General features: G+C 36.8%; 1 protein-coding gene across 1 annotated transcript in view; it reads right to left on the bottom strand.

Annotated features, from left to right (window-relative positions):
• The window catches only part of ME1 (malic enzyme 1), a 186,331-nt gene that overhangs the window by 46,808 nt on the left and 112,382 nt on the right, over window positions 1-27,141 (bottom strand). The window contains exon 7 of the mRNA XM_004773607.3: window positions 1,496-1,605. Within this exon, the coding sequence (XP_004773664.2) occupies window positions 1,496-1,605 (110 nt within the window). The remainder of the gene's footprint in view (window positions 1-1,495; window positions 1,606-27,141) is intronic.

Genomic DNA, 27,141 nt, shown 5'->3' with positions numbered 1-27,141 from the left:
CCCACTAACTTGCCAAAAGTTTTCTCTAGTCAGAGATTGGGCCCATTTTTCGCAAATTTGTCTTTTTGTTGGCTAAGGCAGTAACTCTTAAATTCTATGTGTAAATAGGTAATATGCAGATTGTGCTTTAGGACAGGTTAGCTGGGGTGAAATCTTAAATTATTTAATGCCTCCACTGTGGTGACCCATTGGGTGGAGCGGGGAGCATTCTGCCATGGGTCCTCCAGGGCAACTTCTCTTGTAGTGTTCTTGGACTTGGCTTAGCATCTGCCTCAGATTTCCTGTACTCCTGACTTTAATTCAGATGCAGCCCAGGCCTTGACCTCTAAATTCTTTGTCCTAGTTAATAGGAGCTCTGACCCTAGTTCCCAAATGCTCATTCTGTTTGATGATTTGGATTTAACATTCTTTGTCTTAAACTGAACTCTGATGCTTACTAATTTGGCATAATCATTCAAAAGTATGTAATATTGGTCTTTAACGTCTATATGGACATTTCTGTGGGAGCCACAAAATCAAAAGATAAGAATATTCAAGAAAGGACAGTTTGTTCAATAGTTGATGTGGCTATTTATTTAAAAATTTTTAAGATATTATTTTTAAGTAATCTCTACACCCAACATAGGACTTGAACTTAAAACTCTGAGATCAAGTCGCATGCTCTATACCTGCTGACCCAGCTAGGTGCCCCTAATGTGAGGATTTGAGAGACTACTGCAAAATGAACTGTAAGTGACTCAGACACTGGTCTACAAAATCTATGTTTGCAGCATGGAAGGCATGCTATAATACCTGTATCTTCAAGTTAGGGCCATAGCTCTGGAAAATTAGACTCCTTACTTCCCTTCTGAAATCCTCCAAATATTCACTTCTTATGAATAAATACTCAAAAAGAAATTTAATAACACAGGGAGAAAACAAAGTTGAAAGAATGTAAAGCATCTTTGTCATGAAAATGGCACTAAAGTAACAATGTGATTAAGATCGCAAAGGATCTGGGAAAAAGAAAGATTCGACCAATTACTTTAGCACGCCCCAAAAGGTACAGAGGCTTATTGCATTAAACACATCATATTTATCTAGCTATGTCACACAACAGATTTTAAGCACAGTGAATTTTTAAAATTATATCTGTAAAGTATATTTTAGTACATAGGGTCTTTTCACAAACAAGTGTTTGTACACAACACAAACTCTCTGAATAGAGAAACATCATCCTCGTCTTACATTTAAGCTTTTCTTTAACCACCTCATTTCCAATAGCATTCACCTTTTTTCACTTGGGCTGTCCTCCTCCAAAGTTCCACGTTGGTGCTTCCCATCACTCAGATCTAGTCCTTCGTGGAAATACTACATTAGAATACCTCACTCATAGTTTCCAATCTCCCACCATTCCAGTTTATTCAACTGTTCCCATTATACCTATTCTTTAACTTAATGGGAGCACATGGGCCCTTCTGTCTTGTATCTTCACTTCCTTTCCTATCCAGCTTACCTTGAATATCATCATTGAACGTGCAGTACTGGTTTTGATATTTCTTCAGGAGACGAAAGGCATTTATATTGGCAAAATCTTCAAACTGAATAAGGCAATTCATTCCATACCTATAAGACAAAAAAACCATTCGCATGAGAAGAAGTTCATGAAATAGCATACAAAAATAAACCTTTAAAATTAGCCTACAGAAAAGACTAAAACATTTTATTTATTTTATTTTTATTATGTCATGTCAGTCACCATACAGTATATCATTAGTTTTTGATGTAGTGTTCCATGATTCATTGTTTACGTATAACACCCAGTGCTCCACACAACCCGTGCCCTCCTTAATACCCACCACCAGGCCAACCCATACGCCACCCCACTTCTCTCTAAAACCCTCAGTTTGTTACTTGGAGAAACAAACATTTTCTTTTAAAGGTCCTATCTTGTTACTTAGTATAAGTATGTTACACAATGTCTGTTCAGCAAATATTCACTGTACACTTACTACAGGAAAAGCACTGTGTTGGCTCTGTGAAATAAAATGACAAAAACATGGTCCCTACCATCAAAGAATTTAAAATTTAGTAGAAACAAAAATATTTTAAAATAAATGAAAAGTAATGTAAAAGTTGTATAAACAAGGAATTGTAGATGTTGAGAGAATAGGTATCATTTCTGACTGGGGTCACAGATCATGTAATAAATGAACTGAATTTTAAGGAATAGCTATGATTTCAAAAATAGAGATGTAGGTTTTTACAAGCCAGGTAAATACCAGAAGCAACATAATTGAGGTGAAAACTGAGAAAGAATACATTTTTCAAAAAACAGCAAGGAAAAAAATAAAGTAGGAAACCTAAAAACAAAACAAAAACAAACCCCCAAAAAACCAGCAAGAAGTCCTAATTGGTTATCATGTGGAGATACATGTAAGGGTATACTGAAAGAAAAGGTTAGATTTTTATATTGGAAACCTTAAAATTCAAGCCTAGGATTCTGGTTTTTATTCTACAGCAATGGCCAAACACTGCAGGGTGCTGAGCTTTGAAATATATTGGGCAGATTTTTATTTCTGATATGAACAGCTTACTTGTCTGACTCTTCATATGTATGGTCATCCACCCACATAACCTAACCAAGGCAAAAGAAATGAACATTACTGATAAGCCAAGATTCTAAGCATTGCTGGAGAAAGCCATATAGCCATTACAGATTTATGGTCTCTGCCTGAGCTAGACTCTCACTGCTGCTCGATGTGGGATTCCTCTTACTTGTTCCGGGTCAGCATCCACTTCCATTACACCCAATGGTTACTCCTAATGTTTCCCAATCCTTTAAAATTTTTCCCTCTTTCCCTTGTCTCCTACACATGCATATGGTTTCCCTACTCTAGTATACTGCACCATTAATCATGTACAGTATTCTTATTTGTTTTTACAAAAGAAATTCTAAATTTTTATATAGTCAGAGCTTTCACTTTTTATTTATAGTTGCTGTCCTTGATATTATGCTTATTGTGGTCTTCTCCACAAACATTTATTTAAATATTAACAAAAAATTCCTTCTAGTGATATTATCGATTTAGGAAATAATCTCTACATCTGGTATTGTTTTGATTTCATTTTTTACAAAAAAGATAATCAGAATTTCTGTTTTATATATTTATGAGTCAGTATATATAGTTGGTAATTAAAACCGTGAACATGATTGAGATTCTATTCGGATGCACACACACCTATGTACAGTAGCCAAGGACAGAGTAGTAGGAAACACAGATGCTTAAGTGCCGAGGATGTCACCAAGGAGAAAGAAGAAATGATTCCATGTTTAGAAGAAGGCACAGAGAAGTATGACATCCCAGAAGTCTAGGGAATAGAAATTTTTTTTTTAAAGATTTTATTTATTTATCTGACAGAGATCACAAGCAGTCAGAGAGGCAGGCAGAGAGAGAGGAGGAAGCAGGCTCCCTGCTGAGCAGAGAGCCCAATGTGGGGCTCGATCCCAGGACTCTGAGATCATGACCTGAGCCGAAGGCAGTGGCTTAACCCACTGAGCCACCCAGGCGCCACCTAGGGAATAGAAATTTAAGAAAAAAGAAAATTCATGCAACTATTCCAGCACGAGTCCATCATTTCCTCTCATCACCTGTGACCAGATACTATATTCTGTTACATACTAGGTTTGGTTTCTGTGCTTTTCCTCTTTTATTCTACTATTGCTAGTGGCAACAAATATTCTTTCACTTTTCAATAATACACATGTGTCTGTATACACTTGCTTATTCTTTACAACCACCCCATGGCACAGGCAGTAGTACTGTTTTCTTACATAGGAGAAAACAGGCAGAGCGTGTTGAAACTGCCTCGTAAAAATAGCTCAGTGGTAATGATTAGTGTGCTGATCTCTTTATCCAGAAAAAAAAAGTCCCTGTTTTAATTACTATAGTTTTTAAATCTCTTAAATACTTAGTGAAATGAGAATAACAATGGCATACTGTCATATGTTTATCAGAATTAAGTGACAAATGTAAGTTCTCAGTGTGTGAAGACTGACACGTGAGTACCCTATAATCATGAAATATTTTTTACTTAATAACAACAGTAGAAGCAATGGTCAGTGGGGATCTTCAAAGACCTAGAGGAAAATAACTGTCATCTTAAAATCGTATGTTTACCAAAGCTACTCTTCAAGTGTAAGGTTGTGATTCAACTATACTTTGAAAAAGAAAAAATGAAAATAAAGCATTTTTTAAAAGTAGGGTTGAAACAAAGACATCTTCAGATAAATAGAAATCAAAGGACTTCAACTAAGGCAACTTTCCAAAGGTGTATTTCACACACAAAAAGAAAATAATCCCGCAAAAAGTCTATGATAAATTAAAACAGTAAAATATAATAACAAGGAACTTTTGTCCATATAAAATAGTAAAGAGGAATAAGCCTGACAGAGGGAGGAGACCGGGAAAACTATTCCCCAAATAGCAACAGTAGAGCAGAACAAATCCTTCAGAACAACCATTTCAGGGCTCTGGAAATCAACTAAAGGCAAAGGGAGCAAAAATTTAAAAGGAAAAGGTAGGAGTGGGATCAAATCTTGAAAGGAACATCACGTTTCAATGCTCCTTATGTGTATGATGCCATTCTAGTGAACTCTTCAGGTAGCTTTATTAGAAATTACTAAAATGTTTTTAAGAACTGGTAAAAGCATTTCTCTGGTTAGAAATCACTACTTTCCTTTTACAACCTCAGCAAAGCAGCACACTTTGTGTTAGCAACTGGTTACCCCCAAACTCGAGTATCAGTTGACAACCATCTGGTGCTTGTGATGGCTCCTTCCCTCCTCCTCTGCTTTCCACACAGAAAGTAAAGGCTGCACGCTTGTAGACAGAGTCCTCATACAGCTTGCTCCTCATGGGTCAGGTACCCATGTCTAGCAGCACCAGATGATCTGTCATTATGTTCAGAAGCAGCAGAACCTTGTGGTTTCAATATGTGAAGACGAATCAGAGCCTTCTCAGTTCTATTCCTGGACCCACTACTTACTCGGGTCCTGAGGTTTTGGACTTTATACAGTTTCTCTGTGGTTAAAATGAAGGCAAACCACAATATGGTTTGCCTTCAGTGTTTAGGACACAATGTGGTCAGGCTACAAGTTTATAATGTTTTCTAAGTAAAATCTAGGAGTAACCATCCATAGGGAATAAAATCCTACGCAGGATACTTCAACATTTACAAATGTTTATTTTAGAATTATCCCCTGGAGAATATTGTGTGTCTGTTTTAATTTTATGACTTTTCTCTACCTGGTAGTTAACTCTGATTTGACTCTTAAAGATTTAGATAAAGATTCATTTTGTAATATAGCATCCTGCATCATATAATAAAAGAAAACCATGCGGGAGATATTTTGTTCCCCGTTGAACCAACCTTGTCGCTATGAAATTATAAGTAGTGGAACACAAGGAACTTAGCCAATTCAATTCTACATAACTATGAAAAGAACCTACTATTTTATGATCAAAATATCACATAAAACAGTGGGTAAAATGGTTTTAAAAGTTAACAGAAATACCGCCCATAAAATTAACCTGTGAAAACTGCAAATTTTCTCTTGTGGCATTGTTAAATCACAGAAAACCTTGTTATTGTGATTGATCATAGCTGACCCATCTAGCACTAGTGAGGGCCAGGCACTGTGCTCTGCTCGCTGCACAGATTATGTCATTTAAATTCTTTCATCAACCCGAAGAGGAAGGTAGTTATTACCCCTTTTACAGATGAAGAAACTGAAGCTCAGAGAGATTCAGGGCCATAGCTGAGTGCATTACTGCCAATACGTGGTAGGGCCTGGACTGAACCGCAGGGCCCATGGTTTTAAATACTATCTATACTGACTTCCACAGAGCACCAAGGTCATGATTAAGTCAATGAAGCGAATAGTATATTTACAAATAAAAGGATGGCAGTGATAAAATAAAGGAGTTATAATTTTACAAAACTAGCAAGATAGCATTTGTATGTATTCAATATACTAGGCATTGTCATTATAGAAAGCACATAAAACAGATATTGGTGAAAACAATGAGTCTTTCTTTGATTATGAACTTTTAAGAATTCACTGTATCCAGGTCAGCCAAGCACATTTTGAGTTTCCCCAAGAGATACAGTGTCATTCTTTGAGGAGTAACTGTATATATGGCACTATACGGTACTGAAGATCTGAGTTACTTTAACTCTGATGGGTACTCAAAGATAATTTATTACAATTATTCATTTTTAATAATGTAATTGAGATCTGAGGGTGCTCAAAGAATTAAGCAGCACTAGGACCCATGGATCTGGTATTTTAAACGCTTCCAGTCTCACTGTGAAGACAAAGGATATAAGCAAAAATTTAAAGGTTCAGGTTAAAAGGAAAATCAGGAGTACAAATGAGACCATTATTGGATTTAGGGAAGACAGCATGAATTAGAGGAGGCTTCAGCTGGGCCCTTGGCTAGGATTTCAATGAGGAAAAGAGTTGGGTGGGGAGTAAAATCACAGAGGTCTCAAAGTTTGTGCTGGAGAACATGGAGGATGCTAGTTTGAGGGACTTCAGAAGATCAGTACTGGGGGCTGAGTTTCAGAATATGAATATTCTAGAACTCTAGGATAAGTAATTTGAAGTTTACTGAGGTTCCCTCTGGCCAAGAACCATCCAAGTGTAATTCTTCCTTGTAGGTAAGAATTTAGAACAGAAAATTGTTCACTTCCTTGTTGGTTCACGGTAATGCACTGCAGCTCCACTTCCTGCTATCTTTACATCTGTATCACTGCATCACATTTAGATATTCCTCTCATTTCTTTTGTCACCCCTTCTATCATACTTTGCCGAGACTTCTTAATTATTCTCCGTGAGAGTGGAGATTACAAAGATTCAACAGTAATCATCCATTCTTTCGTTCTTTTCCCTCTACAGTTTTCCCCTTACCAAGTTCACCAGTTCTTAGCGAATCATGAGTCATCTTTAGACAAAGGACTTCTAAATCTTTATCTCTGTTGCTGATCTTTCAAAGAAGCTCCAATTCTCTCTTGTCAAATGACAGTTAAAAAAGACTTGGTGAAATGTTATATTATGGGTCTTTTTTTCTTTAAATGAGAAATAAATGTTTAAGATAACATTTTTATATATTGTCAACCATTCTTACTCTGTAATGGATTTTTGTAAAATTTTCCATGGCATCAAAGAAAATTGCAACTCTTTTATGTCAAGGCCAACCAAGAATCACAAGCAAAACTGAGTCATTTTGTTTAGGTGTCAACTGCTTCCCCCCCAAAAATAGCAGTTTGTGAGACTGTGAGTTCCTTAAAATTCAACAAATTGCAAAGCTGCATTTATAACTACAATTTCCGCTTAGTATTTTTTTTTAAGATATTATTTATTTATTTGACAGAGAGAGCTCACAAGTAGACAGAGAGGCAGGCAGAGAGAGAGAGAGGAGGGAGGCAGGCTCCCTGCTGAGCAGAGAGCCCAATGTGGGGCTCAACCCCAGGACCCTGGGATCATGACCTGAGCTGAAAGCAGAGGCTTTTACCCACTGAGCCACCCAGGTGCCCCTCCACTTAGTGTATTTTATTGAAAAGCATTTTAAAAGTTACTTCTTGCCTCCAAAATCAGTACACTTTTTCCTTTATGATTTTAATATGTATATATAAAGCTCCTAAAAATTCTAAACTTTTCCTTACAAAACTTACTACCCAAACTTTCCCTATTTCTATCATTGGTACCACCAATGCCAAAAGCACTAAGGGTATTTTCTATTTTGCCTTCCACCTCGCATCCCAGTGGTCAACATCTGTTATGCCTTCTCCTTTCTCTAATAGTAATTTTTATGCTTTCTGTTCTAAGTGCCTCAATTCAAGTTCCGGCTCTTTGGACCATAGGATTGCAACAGTACTACAATCTCCTGATTAGTCTCCTCTTGCTTTTATTTTCTTTCCCACTGCAATCACTTACACGCTAAAAAAAAAAAAAAAAAAAAAAAAAAAAAATTTGTCATGGCATTTTAAACAGGTACTATGTGATGAGATATTGTCTAACCTTATCTCTGCTATTCTCAAAACCAAACCTTATCCTTCCTTCCCTTATTTATTCATCTATCAAATAACATACCGAGTGCCAACCAGGAGTCAGGAATTACTTGAAGTGCTATTGATACATTCTTGCCCCTCACAGAGTTTATAACCTTGTGGAGGATACAGTAAATGGGAGATTACAATGCAGTTTCATAAGAGCTATAATAGAGGAAATTTAAGGCACCAAAATGCAGAGCAGGGGCTAGAATTAAGGGGCTTAGGAGAGACTTTCTAGAGGAAGCTAGAGCCTGAAGGATTAGTAGGAACTTGCCAAGTTAAGAGAAAGAGGAAGAATTTGGGAGGCAGAGAGAGCATACCCAAAGGCCCAGAGTTAAATAAATCAGTGTCATATTGAAGAGCTGAAGTAAACTAAATATGATTGAATCACAGTGTTTACAGAGAAAGAGATAAGACTTAAGGCTAAAGAGGTAAACAGGGCCAGATTATGCAGGGCCTCTAACCAGGATTAGGGGTTTATACTTGACCCTAAGAGTGGACGTTAAATTGGAGTGTGACATGATAATTTCCACTTCAGACTCATGGTGTGATCAGGGTGAAGAATGGATATCAGAGGGGCAGGACTAAAGCAGGAAGCTTACTTAGGAGGCTGTTGCAGAGACCCAGCCCTGCACTTGGAAATGAGAATAAGGGCAGGGACAAGTAGATGGATTTGAGAAACATTTATGACACAGAATTAACAGTATCAAGTGAAGAGAAGCAGATGGTGAGGGAAAAGAAATCGAGAATTCCAAATTTATAGCTTGGGCAACTTGGTAAAGGACGGCTTATATTAAAAAAAAAAAAAAAGGAAATCTCAGGAGAAGAAGCAGGTTTGATAAGGAAGATCATGAGTTCAGCTTTGGGTAGGCCGCATTTGAGCAGCCACAGAGATATGTAAGGAGAGGAAGCTGTCGGGGATATTAAGATGGATGACTTTAGTATTTTAGAGTTTGAACAGCTGCAGGGAAAGATAAGGCCCATGACAACGGCCATGAGAGTGCATCTCAAGTGATGTGGCACTAAAGGCCATTAGAAATGAAAATCTTAAGAATAAAAAAGGCCAATATATAAGAAAGGTCATTGACATGAAAGTTAAACGGGGCTAAGAACAAGATTTTTAAGAGTAGTTAGGAGTCTTGGGAGAAGCGAGAGAGATGATAACCTACTTGACATAAACCTCAAAGAAGCATGTGAGGGAGGAGGGTTACGTAAGGACAGAGGGTTGGTAGTCTGACAGGGACAGAGGAGAGAAGACACTGATCTCATCTCCCAACCCTAAAATGTTGTGTGGACCAATAAGCATCACTGTTTGAAAGCACCACATGAAAAGTGGGAGTCTTTGCCTTGAAGCAAGAACGGAAAGGGATCATCCAGTGAGGAAGTGAGGACAAAAGGGAGCCTTTTATTACCAAGACAGTGGAAAGGTGTGAGGGGGACGGGAGTGTTGGGAGTTTGGTTTAGTGGACGTGAAACGTAAAGCTTGAAGTATGGAAAAGCATCAAGTATGTGAAGGAGTATATCAAACTAGACAAAGGGCATGTTACTTTTACATTGTAACAGTTTCTACTTTAAGAGGAAACCAGTAATAACGATGACATGGAACAAGATTTTCTAAGAATTATGTCTAGAGGTTACGTGATGGACTGCAAAGGTGGAGTGTGGAGAGCTGGGGACACAGGAAGGGGCAGGTTGCATCCCGGTCTCTCCAGTTCGAGGGCAGCACCCACATAGGCTGAAATGCTCAGGACGGTTTTGGCTCTAAAGGACCGATCTGCGCTTCTGCGAACCACTGTACTGTGACCTTCCACTTCTAGCCTGCATCATTTCTTTTGGCCAGAATGCACTCACAGAAATTTAGAAAATGTTTTTAAAAACTCCATCTGCAGATTTAACATAGAGAATCAAAGGTCTCAAATGCAAGTTTTGGTAAATACCTTATTCCCAACCTCAATTGTGTCCTTTACTTCTGTAGTTTGAATCACAAAATCTGGCTATATCCCCTTTTCAATTTCATCTAAATCAAACTGTTTATTTCTAAAAGTCAATGACTTCCACAAAACACTAGGGATCAAGTTTTGAGCAGAAAAAGAACTGTATGCTATTTTGCTGCAGGTGATTAGAGGCATAAGATTTTCAAACTAGAAAGATCCTCAGACACCATTTAGCAATAAGCAATGCCCAGAAATGTTGCATAACACTCATGATCACAGGAACAGATACACCAGTGAGTACTGGCCCTAAGAAAAAGAGAGAGAAGTCAAGTACTTGGTGCTTAGGATGACAGTAGATAGTAAAGTCCACTAAAAATCTAGTAAATCTATTATAACCAGTTCCACTGTTTTCAAGTTCTATCTTGTAGGTAGTGGATTTGAACAAATACTTTGCGAAATAAGAACTAGATCCACATACGGACTTGGATCAATACCCTCATTCTGACTATTCCCAAAAATCAATATCAGCCTCAAAGAATTTTTCTTAAATTGTTATCATTGTGATATTTAAAAGATTTGCTATAGGTTCTAAAGATAATCTTCAAAGAGGCATTCCAAAAATACTGTTAACACTAATTATTTACAGAGTTCTAGGGTATTAGTTTGGAAAGAGATACTATTCATTCAGATCCAGCTTTGTTAAAAAAAAAAAAAACACACACAACACATTATTCTATAATGAAACCTTAAAATCAAAGTAAAAAATGAAAGACTGCATGTATAACTACTCAAAATAAAAACACTGAAAGACGATATACATTCTTGTGCCACTGAATAACAGAAACCTACACATAATATTCAATACAAATCGGAGAACTGTACATTTAGAAATAGCTGGGGGCACAAATCCAATGTAAATGACAAGTCTGGCCTCTTTGGCACAATCATCTGGGGTAATGTCAAAGTTTGAACATGAACCATCTTCCATAACTACAGCCCACTTACCAATAATGTGTTCTAAATTTATTCTATTTATAATTCTATATTAGTGGTATTTCTTATAGGAGTATTATTGCCTAATACCAATAAAAATACCAAAATATCATGTTCCCTGTTTTATTAATAAGCTCTTTTCTTCCCTGGGGGCCTTAATAACTAAGCCATCTTATGCTCCAGTGGCACTGAGGGTCTTTTAAACCCAAACTGGTTTAAAACTATTTCTACTGGCATCTGTATGGGTACATTTACCTGCCCTGTCAATGCTTTTTTCTCTTTAAAATACCTTAATAAGGGCACCTGGGTGGCTCAGTGGGTTAAGCCGCTGCCTTCGGCTCAGGTCATGATCTCAGGGTCCTGGGATCGAGTCCCGCATCGGGCTCTCTGCTCAGCAGGGAGCCTGCTTCCCTCTCTCTCTCTCTCTACCTGCCTCTCCATCTACCTGTGATCTCTCTCTGTCAAATAAATAAATAAAATCTTAAATAAAATAAAATAAAATAAAATACCTTAATAAGTGGTTGAACTGATTCAATCTAACATAGCAAAATTAGAATTCTATTGTAGAATCCCTAATTTTAAACAATTCTTAGGAACAAAATATAACCTCGTGCTAAAATAGTTTTAACTTCTTTTTACATTAAACCATTTTTAAATGACGGTGATACTTTCTTGAATTAACAAGTACACTTATAGTTCAGTCTAAATTTTCAAGAATGCAACTCTGTCTCTGACAAACTGACAGATTTCCAAAATCTGATTAACAAAGCTATCTTTGTGTTAGAAGGATAATTTTAGGTAGTTTACTGGGTATGTGGAAGTAAATTTACGATTTGTAAACTACTAATTTTATTCTAATATCACTGAGAAATATAAGCCAAGACAAGTAATTTCTGGGCCTAAAATAATACTTATTGAAAAGAACACTTAAAATGAATTGAATAACCCAATGAGCTTAGAAACTAACTACCTGGATTTAAGCTCTGCCTTTTCACTTATTAACCTAATCTCTTAACTCACATTCTCAGTCTTTCCACTACTCTTCTGAGAACTTCTTTGGCAATTCTAAATCTATAAAAAGAATTGGAAAAATATACTCAACAGAGGTCAAATTAACAACCCAGGCCACCTACTAGTATGTAAAATATTCAGTTTTTGAAAAAATCTGACTCTGTTACCAATCTGATTTGTGAAAGTAAGAAAATAAAAATCCAATCATTTTGCTCTCACTATTTCCTGTCTTTTTGGTAGGAACCATCCTGACAGGTGTGAGGTGATACCTCCCTGCAGTTTTGATTCTCATTTCCCTGATAATGAGTGATGTTGGACACCTTTCTGCGTATATGTTGGCCATCTGTACGTCTTCTTAGGAAAAAAGTCTATTCAGGTCTCTGCTCATTTTCTAATAGAATTGTTTTCTTTTTGGTGTTGAGTTGTATAAGTTCTTTCTGTATTTTGGACATTAACCCCTTCTCAAGTACATCATTTGCAAGTATTTCCTCCCATTCAGTAGGTTGCCATTTTGCTTAGTTGATGGTTCCCTCTGCTGTAGAAAAGTTTGTGTTTGTGTTTTTTAATTTTGGTGTAGTCCAATAGTTTGTTTTTCTTTTGTTTCCCTTACCTCAGGAGACATATCCATAAATAAGCTGTTAAAAAGGCCAATGTCCAAGAAATTATAGCCTATGTTTTCTTTTAGGAGTTTCATGGTATCAAATTTCACATTTAGGTCTTCAATCCATTTTTTCAAGAGTTTAATAGAGAGAAGGAAAGAAACAGCATGGGCACATGAGCTGGGGTACAGGGAGAGAGAAAAGCACACTCCTTATTGAGCACAGAGTCCGGAGCCTGACAAAGGGGCTTGATCCCAGGACACTGAAATCATGATTTGAGCTGAAGTCAGATGCTTAACCAACTGAGCCACCCAGATGCCAGATTTTTAAGCCATTTTGAGTTAATTTCTGGGTATGGTATAAGAAAGTGGTCCAGTTTTCCCAACACCATTGAGTAAAAAGACTGTCTTCCTCCATTGCATATTCTTGCCTCCTTTGTCACAAACAACTGACCATATGTGTGTGCATTCATTTCTGGGCTCCCTATTCTGTTTCACTGATTTATGTGTCTGTATTGGTGTGAGTACCATACTGTTTTGGTCACTCTAGTTTTGTAGTATATCCTAAATTCTGGGATTGTGATACCCCTGGCTTGGTTCTTTCTCAAGTCTACTTTACCTCATAAAACCTTTTAACAAAGGATTTCAGAGAAATGGTATAGAACTTCCTGGAATATATTATTTTATTTTGGGATCTATAAATAGGATGCCTGCAAATGAATAACTTTTAGATATGCACCTGTTGTTTCACTACTAAATACCTATTTATACTTTGAAAGACTAATTTAATCATAGAGAAAAGCACGAGAGAATAATATTAGCTAACATCCATGTGCTCCCTACACAATTTTGTGAAATGCTGACATTATGTCATATTTATTTCAGACCAAAAACAGGGCCATATATCACTTGAAACTCCTTCCACCCCTCCTCGATTCCACTTCCTTCAGGTAACCATCCTCTTAAATTTGACTTAATATTTCTGCACATGTTATAATTTTACTACAAATGTATGCTACCCAAAAGCAAACCTGACTTTATTCTCAAGTTTTATACACATGAATAACTGTATATACATCTGATGGGTGTTGAATGGTATCTGAGTCTTATGAAATGACATCTTAATTATTAACAGCTCAGGGTAAGTGGATTGAACTGTCATCTTTTGCAATTTTTTCCCCCAATCCTGTAATTTTTAAATATATTCACATAGACATATGAAGCACTAGTTCAGTCCATTTTAATGTGCTGTACAATACTGTATGTTATATACATGACACAATTTATCTATTCTCCTGTTGATGGACATTTAAAATACTTTCCATTTTTCACTACTAGAAACAATGCTGCTCTGAACATTTCTGAGCATGACTCCTCGAGAACTAGTTTCTCTGGGCTACAAATGCCATACAGTAGGTTATGAGAATCCTAACTAAACCTCCCAAGTGTTTTACAAGTTAGCGCCCCTGAAAGCAGTGCAAGTATTCATCCGCAGGCTCACACGCATTTGACTTAAACACTGCTGCCACTCTGATGGAGGCAATGTGGTTGGTACTTATTTCTGGGCAATGGCAGTGTGGTGCTGGGTAGCCAAGCAAAGAGGCTGCTTGGACTGCCCTTGCCTAAGAGTGCAGCTAGACAGCTGCCTCTACCACAGTGGTTTAAGATCCGAGAGAGGCAGCATTCCATCCACAGCCACACTCTTCCCAGGGGGTCCCCAGTCAATGACGGAGCACAGCAGGAATGCTGGGGCCAGGGCATTTATATTCAAGGTGAACTCATCTAACAAGCACTTTGGGCTCTAGAGCTCCATATTAGGTTGGCTGAGACTCCGTCAGATATATATTACAGTCCAAGGTGCTCTCTGCCCAATTCTGCTTCCCAGATGTTCATTATGCTCTGAAGGCTTTTTTCCTGCCTAATCCTCCCTTCTCGTTAATGTGTCACAGGCATTACCCCTAATATACTTCTCACACTTCAACACCATCTCAAGAACTGCTTCACAGAAAATATAAACTGATGTAATGTATAGATAAGAGCTCGAGCCTTTCCTGAATCACACTGCTTATTACCTCTAGAAGTTGGGCAGGTTATTTAAATACTCTGTACCTCAGTTTCCTCATCTCTGAAATGGGAATAGTAACAGTACCTGCCTTACAGGTCTGAAGGAATTAAATTAATATAAGCCCTTGGAACAACCTCAGGCACATAAGAAGCACTCAGTAAGTATCAGTTTTTATTTGTCCAATGTGACTTCCTTATTTATCACAAGAGTTGTGATTAAGCTTGAGGGTATCTAAAACCATAACTAAGTAAACAATGACCTGAGAATATTTATGGGTCCTTTCCTTGGATATGTGTGTGTACTGAGGTAAGTGTTATTACACGTGAGTAAAGACAGGGTAATCTCAAATAAAATATCAGTGATAAATAGTTCCCATCTGATTATCGTTGTCAATGATAAATCTATATTCTAAAACATGCTCCTCTACCATTTGTTTTGATTTTTTTTTTTTTGCTCATAATAAATTACAAATACAGGTAACATTAAAAAATGCTAACTATAACACTCAAGAAATATCCTTGGGGAGGTTTGATAAAATGCCTTTTATAAACTAAGTTATACTTTCAGATTTTATAGTCTACAAATATTGAGACTGTTCTATTAGTTTCCTTTAGGGGTGATATCAAGAATCAGTCAAATAATATCATAAATATTTCCTAAGATAATGTAGAAGTCAGAATTAGTATTCTTTTTTAAATTGATTTTTTCCTGAAATTATTTCCTCAGAAATATCCACCAGTTCCTCTTTTTTAATCAATAATTTTTCTAAAATCTAGAGTAATTATAGCCCCAAATTAATTTATCTATGCAGAAAGATCAAGAAAGGTAAGCAATTAATGCATTCTCCCTAAACTCTTGTCCCCAGAGACTAGGTTAATAAGAATTTAGAAGACAATTAAGTCTTTAAGAATGACCCAGTCAAGAATTAATTGTAATCAGATTCTATTCCCTATCTTCAGTTTTAAAACTAGGGAGCTTGGCCAAATATAAACTTCCAGAATAAGTAGATGCTTATAAAAATAAAAGTCTTCATTAACTTTGTGAAATGTATTTTCTGTCTCATTCCAAAATTCTGTATTTCTCCATAGCAAGAAAAATAACCTCTGTATTATTCCAAAACCCCATATGAAATATATACCCAGAGGTCTGGGCCTATAGACCTCTGTAATGCATTTGTGAAAATAGATCATATATCCCATTCCACCCAATGGAAAAAACACCAGGATAGTATATCGGAAAATAGTGCTGAAGCAAGTGGTGGAAAGTGACAAAGATTTGTACTATCTTATCAGTAAAATGAGTAATATTACCATCTTTCAATTGACTTGTATAATAAATCTCTATTGAGTTTCTAAGACATATATGTTATTAAAATATATTTCTTATCAGACTGTATCTGCTTTTACATACCGTCATTTAGCTCATCTTCTTCATTACCACTTTCATTTCTTTTTTAATTGTTAGCGAAACTTCAGAACAGATCAGGTTCCAGGTTTCTGGGTAAATGAGCAATGATCAAAATTTCTCTTCCCTCTAAACCCCCCCCCCCAAAAAAGGCCTGATCTTTATGCAGGACAAATCCTATTTAATCATTAAACTTTCCTTTGAATAAAGTGATCACCACTTTATTTAGCGATTAGAAACATCTAAGAAATTGGATTTTTCAGAACCATGTGCTACAGTATGTTGACTAGGATTTTGCAAAAATAGCAATCCTTGAGCAAGTGATTTTGAGAAACACTAGACAAAACAAACAAAAAAAAATAGGGCTCCTTCATTCAGCATTTGAGTTCTCAGAACTCTAAAATACTATTGTGAGCTGATAATCTTTGAGAAGAGGCTGCATAACATGTGAATTAATCATTCTTATTTAACTAGAAAATACCCTTTCACAGCCCAAAAAGAGTTGTAAACAATAATGAAAGACTAAGCATGTGCAACTGTTAAGACAGGGTTAAGAAAGCCCTTAAATTGGTCAACAGTTTATAACAAAGATCAAAACCTATAAGCAGTAGTTATTATTCTATACTAGAATAAGGATTTTTTGGAGAAAAAAATTTTCATTCAAAAGGAGGTATATTTATCATTAAAGACAAAAATTGACTTAATTTCAAATGAAGGGAGATTTGTGGTTGAGCTAAGTAGTAAAATATAAGTCTAACAGGGGACCCCTACACAAAATTTCAGGAAAGGACTTTCCACTTTCTGGTAATACAAAATAAAAACATCTCAAGGAGGAATCGGCTTGAGATTTGAAGCTATTCCTCTCTTGGGATTATTTATTGGTATAGCTCCTTTTCAAAGTTGAATTTATTAAACAGTAAGAAACTTCACAAAGTTTCACAAAACTCAAGAGGGATCAAAATTTTAAAAGTCAAATATAGTTTATAGACATGGTTTCATGAATTCACCCTGTTTTCTGTTCTGAGGGCTCGTCCTGTCATTTCACGAGAGAAGTGCCCAGCAGCTGAGCAGGGCAATGCGGCTACAACTGAGTCACTGGGAGGCCGCAACTGGTTTAGGGAAAGCTAGCAAAGCTTAAATCATAAGCATATGTGGAGTAAAGAAATCCCCGCTCTTCTTTCTCATTCGAGCTGTATTAGTCACTTTGTTTTCCCATAAGCTGATAACAATAACATTTTGTGGATTCTGTGGTATCTGGAAAAAGAAGGAAGGTTTATATTTTCAAATCCCCAGTTAAGAAGGAATTTTTCAATAGAGGAGATTAAAAATTTGGAGTGATGCTGGTTGTAAGTAAAATATCAACTGTGGGACACTCCAAATTCTTCACATACCAAGCAATGTAAAGGCAATATGAAAATTATGACTTCAAGGGAAAGTTTTCAACTTCATAATCTGAATGTAAGACAGTAGGGACAACATTTAAAAATGGGCACATCATTAAACCAACTCATCAGGGTAGGCTAAAGGACCTAAAAGACACGAATATGAAGTATTCCTGATACTCCACCACCAAATGAATGAATAAACAAATCCATGAACTCTCCTTTGAAACCATAGCACAGGAAAGTCTTAACACGATCATGAATCAAACAAACATCTCTTCTAACAAAGAGAAGGATTTTTTCTTGAAACATAATACGAAACCTTACAGTTTACATCGCTGTGTATTACATTTTAAAAGGTATCAATTTCAAGTGTTGTAGTAGATAGTCTGTGTTTAACACCCCTTAATTGTATCCAAACACAATATCCAAGGCCTTAACACAGAAGTATGTGACAGGGGCGCCTGGGTGGCTCAGTGGGTTAGGCCATTGCTTTCAGCTCAGGTCATGATCTCAGGGTCCTGGGATCGAGTGCCGCATCAGGCTCTCTGCTCAGCAGGGAGCCTGCTTCCCTCTCTCTCTCTCTCTCTTCCTGCCTCTCTGCCTACTTGTGATCTCTCTCTGTCAAATAAAAAATAAATAAAATCTTTGAAAAAAAAAAGTATGTGACAGATTTCTAAAAACCATCTGAAGTAAGAGAAAGTGAAACAAAGGATACCAGGATTAAAGCTGGGGAGATTTCCATATTGTGCTTTCAAATAATCCCGAGGTTCTATGTATCAGGGAAGCTGTGTTTTGCTCCTTTTAGGGGTAATTGGAAATGAACTCAACTACTTACTCTGACTGGCTTCCTAAAGCTGAGGATTAGGTTCACACAACTAAAGCCAAGATGAAGCTTTCCTTTAAAACAGATGACATACATATATATCTACAAAATACATACATAGTCTCTACTGACTTAGCATGCAAATACTTACCATGTCTATAGCTATATGCAAATGAGTTTATATATGCATATTTTTATATATCTATAGTTATATATATCTAGAATTTATATTCATATTTATTTATCTGTTTATAGAATTAATCTGTTTGTAGATTTGGATTAATTCCATAAAAGCAACTAACAGCTCCTTGGAATAAAGGCAAAAGCTGCAATATTAGTTTCTAAAATGGGAATTTCAAGTGACCCCTTTTAAGAAGATACACAAAATAAGAAGGTTTTAATATTCCCAAGAGCAAATCTTCTCCAAGACTCCAGTTCAATATAAACAGTGACTAAACATATTATAGAAAAATGATATTTTCTCCAGCTCAGAGTCACAAGAGCCTTGGTTTAAAGACTGCTTTCCAAGTTTTCCACTGTTATCAACTTTTAACAAAATATTTAAAAAGTTATAAAATAATCAAACGTCTCAACTCAAAACTTATTTTCAACAAGAACCCCTAAAAGTTAAGTCTTTTCCTGTGACCAAAAACAACATCTCATGACTGCAAACAAGTTTTTCTTCTATGGCAAAGTATTTTTTACCTAAAAAAAGGCAGAGGTTGGTTTTCCCTTAAGCTCTTTAAATATAATTATACTAATAGATGCAGATGATTGATTTTAGAGTGCCAAATCAGGTAAAATCACTACCATTTTTGAAAGGAGATTCTTTCTGCCAACAACAAGATGTATTTCATGTTATGTGTTAATGAGTTACAGACACTATCTCTGTTGCTTTTGTTAAGTCTTACTCCACTGAGGCTCCCCCCTCCACCCCATTGTTGTTGTTTTTTTTTTTCCCCAAGTTTTTATTTCAATTCCAGCTAGTTAAAGTACAGTGTAATATTAGTTTCAGGTGTACGATATAGTGATTCTGCCAAGCCTTTTAACTGTACCCACAAGTGTGCCTTTGTGACCTTATTTAGTTAAGTGCCTGTTAACCCCTTAAGTCAAGTACCCTATTTTCTTAATGAAAAAAGGTTGCATTTTCAACTGCAATTTTTAAATCCTTACATTGCTTGATTCACTTTTGTGTTGGACCCTGTTAGTCCCTCTTTCCTGAAACTCATCGTTTAGCCTCACTGCTACCTTTCCAACATCTGGCTCCTTCCCTCTGCTGGGCTAATACCCAATAATCTGCTAACACTGACATATGGAAAGGGAGAATATAAAATTATTTTATGTTTACTCCCTGATTTTTAAATTTCTATTCTCCTGCAGTATTGTGGAATAATGGATGGAAAGTGTGTTTTTATTAATTTCTTGATTGCAAAAAGTTCTATCTCTAGTAACAAATTGCCAGGGGAAAAGAGACAGTAACTTACATGCTATAGTTCTCTAGGTCTAGGATAAACTGTTAAAGATTTTTAGACTGAATTCCAGTACATTGTCCTAAGACACTCTTTGACATCAGACACAGCAACTTCTTTCAAGACATGTCTCCAAAGGCAAAGGAAACATAAGCAAAAATGAACTTTTGGGACTTCATCAAGATCAAAAGCTTCTGCACAGCAAAGGAAACAGTCAACAAAACAAAGAGGCAACCCATGGAATGGGAGAATATATTCGCAAATGACATTACAGACAAAGGGCTGATATCTAAGATCTATAAAGATAGTCATCTGTTTTGAAATAAACTTAATCCCACCTCAAAGAAATACTTGAGAGGAATGATAGCATTCCTTTATAAGAAAATACAGCAATATAACAAATACAGCAAATGTAACTTTTAATATAGTTTGTGAACTCCATAATTAAAATAAGCAAGTCACTTAGATATCCATTATATTATCTTTTATAAACAAAATAGTTATATTCTTGTATTTAAGAAATAAGATATGTAATGCCAATCACTTACTACCATACTTTTTTTTTATAGTGTGTGAAACTCAGTGCCTTTTGAATCTGAACACTCAGTCTCTACTCAGTATCAGCCAACAATTCTACATTTGCAGTAAATATACCTGAAAAACAGTGCGCACGTTACCCGCCGCAAGTATGCTAGGTCTGGGTCATGGATAATCAGAGGTCATGGAAGATCAGAGGTTTAGTTGGGCTTATGGCAGAACAGTTAGAACACTATGGAATTCAAGATAATACAACATGGGGAAAGGATTCACACAGGATGTGCTAAGGCAAGTTCAATAGTTCGCACTATAGAACAAAAATAAAATTTGTAATTCAACTCAGTGTGCTGCAAAGGGTCCTTATTTTTTTGGACCTCCTGCTATCTGCATCCCAGACTTCCAAAGCTAGGGTCAAGGTTTCTGGTCTAACATGCAAACAGATTGGAAGCTGATACTACAGTCATCACAACAAGAAAAAGCTGAACAAACTCAAAATTAACAACTCTTTTTAGACCAATCATGCTGCCTGCAAAATTGAAGAGACAAAAAGCCAAATACAGATACTCATATAGTTTACTGGGAGCAGAAGGCCAGGAGCCACCCTGACACTGGAGCCAATTCTTTGAACTCTAATTGAAGAATTGCTGGCTGCTCAGTGAAGACTAACTTGAGGGTTAAAAACACCCAGGGAGCCCACCCATGATTTGGGGGGGGGGTGTGACCCTTCCAGTTTTATCCTCCAGGAACCTTACCAGGTTCTCACGGTAAAGATCAGAGAAATTCCTTTATGCTTACAGCAGAAGGAAGGCAAAATAACCATTTTGAAATACTCCCAAAGTTTCTGTTCTCCTTAAAAAAGAGCGCTGCTAGCCTTCAAAATGGGGGAAGGGGGTTAGCCATCTTAGGCTCACTAAAGACTGAGACCTAAACAAAGGACTGGATCATGCCTCCCCTCCCCCAACATTTTATAAACACATCAGCAGGGCTCCGGTATTACAGGAGATGACAGGTAAAAGAACTGCAAGCCTCAGACTCTATTTAAGAAGGATGCAGGAAAATCCAGAAAGAGCAACAGAGACAAAAACAAGGACACTGAGAAAATTTTGCCTCTAACACCACAGCTACAGCGGAATCTAATCAACCTAACTCCAAGCCAGAGAACAAAACCCGTACAACTAAAGGCCTGTCTACTTTAGTTTCTTTTACACCATATATCATAACCAGCTTTCAACAAAAAATCACAAGGCATCCTAAAGAGGTAAAAAATACAGTCTGAAAAGACAAAGCAGTCATCAGACCTAGAATTAGATATGAGAGAGATTTTGGAATAGTCAGACCAGGAATTTAAAATAACTAAGATGAACATGCTAAAAAATCCAATAGAGGGTACCCGAATGGCTCAGTTGAAGTGACTGCCTTCGGCTCAGGCCATAATCCCGGGGTCATGGGGTCATGGGATCGAGTCCCACATCGGGCTCCCTGCTCAGTGAGGAGCCTGCTTCTCCCTCTCTCTCTGCTGCTTCTCCCTCTGCTTGTGCTCTCCCTCTTGCTGTCAAATAAATAAATAAAATCTTAAAAAAAATACAATAAAAAAAGAGGATAACATGCAAGAACATAAGGGTGATGTAGGAGAGAAATGGAAACTCTAAGAAAATCAAGAACTCTGAAAAATCAAAATCATAGTCACAGAAATCAATACTGTATTTGATGGGCTTGTTAGTAAACCAGATACAGGAGGAAAAAATTTAGTGAACTCAAAGATATGTCAACAAAAACTTCTAAAACAAAAATGCAAAGAGAGAAAAAGAATAGGATACTCAAGAACTGTGGGACAAAAGATATAATGTATGTCTAATGTGTATACTAAAAGGAGAAGAAAGAAGGGAACAGAAGAAAGATTTGAAGTAATAATGCTAAGAATTTTACAAAATTATTGACACGTGCCAAACCACGGATCTAGGAAATTCAGAGGGCTACTAAGCAGGATAGATACCCTATTGCTCCACCGAAAAAAACCAAAAAACAAAAAACAATTTTTCAGATATAACTACACAAACTGCAGAAAATCAAAGATGAAGAGAAAACTATGAAATAAACCTGAGGGGCAAAAACACCTTATCTACAGAAGAAGAAAGTTAATGATACATCGGACTTCTCCTCAGAAACCATGTAAACAAGAAAAAAGTACAGAGAGATACTTACAATGTTTAAAGAAAAAAAAAACACCATCTAGAATTCTGTATCCAGCAAAATTATCCTCCAAAAGTAAAGAAGAAATAAAGACTTCCTCAGACAAATTGAAGAAATTTGGGCCAGTAAACCTACCTTGCAAGCAATATTAAAAGAAGTTCATCAGCAAGAAGAAAATGATATAGGTCAGAAACTCAGATCTACATAAAGAAAGGAGGAACATTACTTTTCTATCTTTATTTAGCTAATTGATAACAGTTTGTTCAAAAGAATAATGATAATAATGGGTGTGGACAAGGGAGATAAGTAACAGCACTGTTATAAGGGACAGGAGGAAGGAATTGGGACTATTGTGTTTTAACACTCCTAGAGTGTCCATGAAGTGATAATAGTGTTACTTGAAAGTGGACTTGTATTAGTTGTAAATGTATATTACAAACTCTAAGGCAACCACTCTAAGTTTTTTTTTTTTTTCTTCAAAGAAGTATATGTGATACACTACTGAATAGAAAATGAACATAGGGGACGCCTGGGTGGCTCAGTGGGTTAAGCCGCTGCCTTCGGCTCAGGTCATGATCTCGGGGTCCTGGGATGGAGTCCCACATCGGGCTCTCTGCTCAGCAGGGAGCCTGCTTCCCTCTCTCTCTCTCTGCCTGCCTCTCTGTCTACTTGTGATTTCTCTCTGTCAAATAAATAAATAAAATCTTTAAAAAAAAGAAAAGAAAAAGAAAATGAACATAGGGTCAGATTGTTTCTTATATTAATTAACCCCTTGGCCTGCCTTTACTTACAGTACCTGTTACATAGGTCTTTAGGAGTTCTGTGTATTTCCAGTTTTGGATCCTCCAATTGTTCTATCTTTTTCCTGTTCATCTTTCAGCAAGATGGTGAATATGTTAAGGAAACAAACAAAAAAAGCTGCACACAATAAAAGATCCAACAACCACACTGACCAAACCCGTGGAAGTTTGGCCCTTGCCTCCCCATGAACATATAACTGGGTATTCATTGAATACGAAAGAACTCTCTACAGACATGTCTAATAATACTAGTAGTAAAGATAGATCTCTATCTCCAGTGTCTAGAACACTATCTGGCATACAGCATACACTCAACAGTTATTGAATGAATAAATGAATTGATGTTAAAAAGAAGAATATTTGATACCTACTGAGGGGCAACAAAAAATTTTTTGAATGTTATTTTGTCAACTTGGTTTAACATCCATCTTAAAAATAAGATGAAGTCTCCCATATTGTTTTGTATTTCTTTTTTTTTTTTTTAAGATTTTATTTATTTATTTGACAGAGAGAGATCACAAGTAGGCAGAGAGGCAGGCAGAGAGAGAGAAGAGGAAGCAGGCACCCCGCTGAGCAGAAAGCCTGATGCGGGACTCAATCCCAGGACCCTGAGATCATGACCTGAGCCGAAGGCAGCAGCTTAACCCACTGAGCCACCCAGGCGCCCTTGTTTTGTATTTTCGAAGTCTAACTCTACACAAGTATTTAAGACTATGCCTGGGAAAAATCTTTTCTTTTTTTTTTTAAAGATTTTTTTTTTTTAAATTTATTTGCCAGAGAGAGATCACAAGTAGGCAGAGAGGCAAGCAGAGAGAGAGAGAGGAGGAAGCAGGCTCCCTGCTGAGCAGAGAGGCCGATGTGGGACTCGATCCCAGGACCCTGAGACCATGACCCGAGCCGAAGGCAGCAGCCTAACCCACTGAGCCACCCAGGCGCTCTGGGAAAAATCTTATATCTGGCATATTAAAATGTGGTGAGACCAGGTGTCTGAGTCCTTAAACATAAAAACAGTCACTTGTAAAAAAATACTTTGAAAGCTTTTCAGATATGCTTGCATATTTAGGCAGCCTCTCCCTGTGATTAAAGCCAATTTCATGGAAACTGATTATAACTTTTCAAAATATCTAGGGATGATGGTGAATCAAAATGTACAAAGCAATCAAAATATGCCCTTAATTTTAATTTCATATGGTTTGGCACTTAAGAAAAAGAACAGTTAATACTAAACTATTCCTTCAACAAAAGCCAGAAGAGACAAGTGAAATAGGACCTCTCTGACAACTCATCTCCCCCACAATATTTATTAGGTACACTATGTTCTCTTACAGCACCCTACACTCATTTTCACTGGAGGCTTATTTAAAATGTCTATTTATTTATCTCTCTCCCAAGTTACACTGAGTTCCTTAAGAGCATTTACCAGAATGAATGCTTGGCACATAAAGACACTCAATGTATTTGTTCAATGAATATATAATTCAAAGTACCCTAAAAATTTTCTTCAACTAAGTTTACAGGGATCACAGACATGACTGGGGACTAGCTCTAGAAGACCAGGCAAATTTCTCGGTTTACTGGTTGATAACGTTTTTGTTTTTGTTGTTCCCCTTACCCTATCATTTATTTGTGTTCCCTTAGATCAATATAGCATACCCAAAGGGAAGTAAAACTCAGACAGCTATAAAAATTATTGGTATGACTGTGAACCCACACCAAAGCACATTCACATTACGTCCTGTTCGCCTACAACATGTTCTTTTCCTACATATAGCATTATATTGCCAAAAATCAGTGAAACTATCAAGTTAAAGTGGCTATCCTTCTATTTGAAAGATGTCAGAGAAAATTTTTTACCTCTGCAGGATAGCATTTACAGTTTCAGACAATGACTTCCTTCCTCACTGAAAAATAACACATAGCTAATAGCTAATAGCTAATAAACCAACATCTAATGCAACCAATGCACATCAGAGGCATAAGGGTATTCCAAAGAAAAACAGAACTTCCATTCTTTTTCAGTTTTTACCAAAAAAGCCACATGAATTCTTACCAAAGTGACATATAAACATCCACCTCAATTAAGATAAAATTTAGGAAAAAAGGCCAAAACAATGTGATGACTTCCAGGGCTTTAGCTGGATGAAATCTCCTTGTGGGGCAGAATATAATTTCAGAAGAAACCTATTTACTCTGTGTTTACCATTTAATATGCATAATTATGGTATATATCTGCTTGTTTTGTCTTTTCTTGACATTAGAATGAAAGATTAGAAACAGGGATAGAATACATTATAAAACTAACACAACAACCTTAAGAACCATAGTATAACAGATATCTAAAAGTTTAGTCTTGCTAAATGATAGGGACTATTCAAAACCAAATGGATTGGTTTTCTCAATTTTGTTCTTTAGTTGCAAAAGAAGCATGAATATTTTAATTCTAGTTAACTACCAGATAAATCTTTTTTTCCCTTTTTTAAAATAGATTCAATTAGCCAATATACATCATTAGTTTCAGATGTAGAGTTCAATAATTTATCAGTGAGGTATGACACCTGGTGTTCATCACATCACATGCCCTCCTTAATGCCCATCACCCAGTTACCCCTTTCCCCCATCACTTCCCCTCCAGCAACTGTTTGTTTCATATAATTAAGAGTCTCTCATGGTTTTTCTCTGTTCTCTAATGACTTCCCATTCAGTTTTCCCTCCCTTACCCCATGATCCTCTGCGCTGTTTCTTATATTACACATAGGAGTGAAACTGTATGATAATTGTCTTTGTCTGACTGACTTATTTCGCTCAGCATAATCCCCACCAGATCCATCCACATCAATATAAATGGTAAGTATTTATACTTTCTGATGGCTGAGTAATAGTCCACTATGTGTATGTATCTCACATATTCTTTATCCATTCAGACCAGATAAATCTTATTGTGAAATATTTTGACATCAGAAATAAACTGAATGCACTCAACAAATATTTCCTGAGTGATTCCTAGCAGCCAGGCTCTGAGGATATAGCAGTGAGGAAATCCTTGTCCTCACAGAGGATGCATCACATTTGTGGGAGATAGACAACAAATAATAAGTGAATTATATACATGTTATGAGGTGATAATTAGCACAGAGAAAAACAAATAGAGCAGGGAGACAGAGAAAGCCAGCCCCAATGGAGAGGTGCTATTGAAGACAGAATGATGCAAGGACAGCTTCACTGAATTGATAAATGAGGAAAGACTTGAAGGAGGGGAGGGCAAGGGACAGAGAAAGGCACGCAGCTTCAAGAGAACAGCAAGGGCAAAGATCCCGAGGTGGGAGCGCACCTGAAGTGTACAAGAAACAGCAAGATTTGGGATGCCCACTGAATGAAACCGCCACTGAATTCACATAGATTTCCTATCTGTTTATAACCCAAATCCCACAAAACATCACCACACTGTTTGGTTTGTTCAGGGAATTATAACATTTAGGGAGAGAGAGAAATTTATAGTTTTCAACCAAATTACCTAGCTTTCCACAACTGCTTTTTCACAGTTGTTAGGGTACTGCTTATCTTCACAGCTACCAGTTTAAAATTCAGCCGAAAGCTCACAGTTGTTGTCATTTCTATTTTCACCATTATACCAAAAACTGCATTTATAAGATGTCTGTCCTACAGATGCATGTCATTTGCATGTGATATATCTGGATAACATTCCTTTAGATCCGGAGAGGAATGTCATGCAATGATTAAGAGCCTGGGCTCTAGAGCCAGACTGTGTGGATCTGAATCTCAGCCCAGTCACTTTCTAGTTGGGTAGTTCCTGAAATTTACTTAATCTCTTTATGTC

Source organism: Mustela putorius, unplaced genomic scaffold (assembly GCF_011764305.1).
Source record: "Mustela putorius furo isolate JIRA1106 unplaced genomic scaffold, ASM1176430v1.1 tig00000166_pilon_pilon_pilon, whole genome shotgun sequence".
In the NCBI taxonomy this organism is placed as follows: domain Eukaryota; kingdom Metazoa; phylum Chordata; class Mammalia; order Carnivora; family Mustelidae; genus Mustela; species Mustela putorius.
The sequence above is the reverse complement of the archived record's forward strand: the minus strand, read 5'-3'. Positions and strand labels throughout refer to the sequence as shown.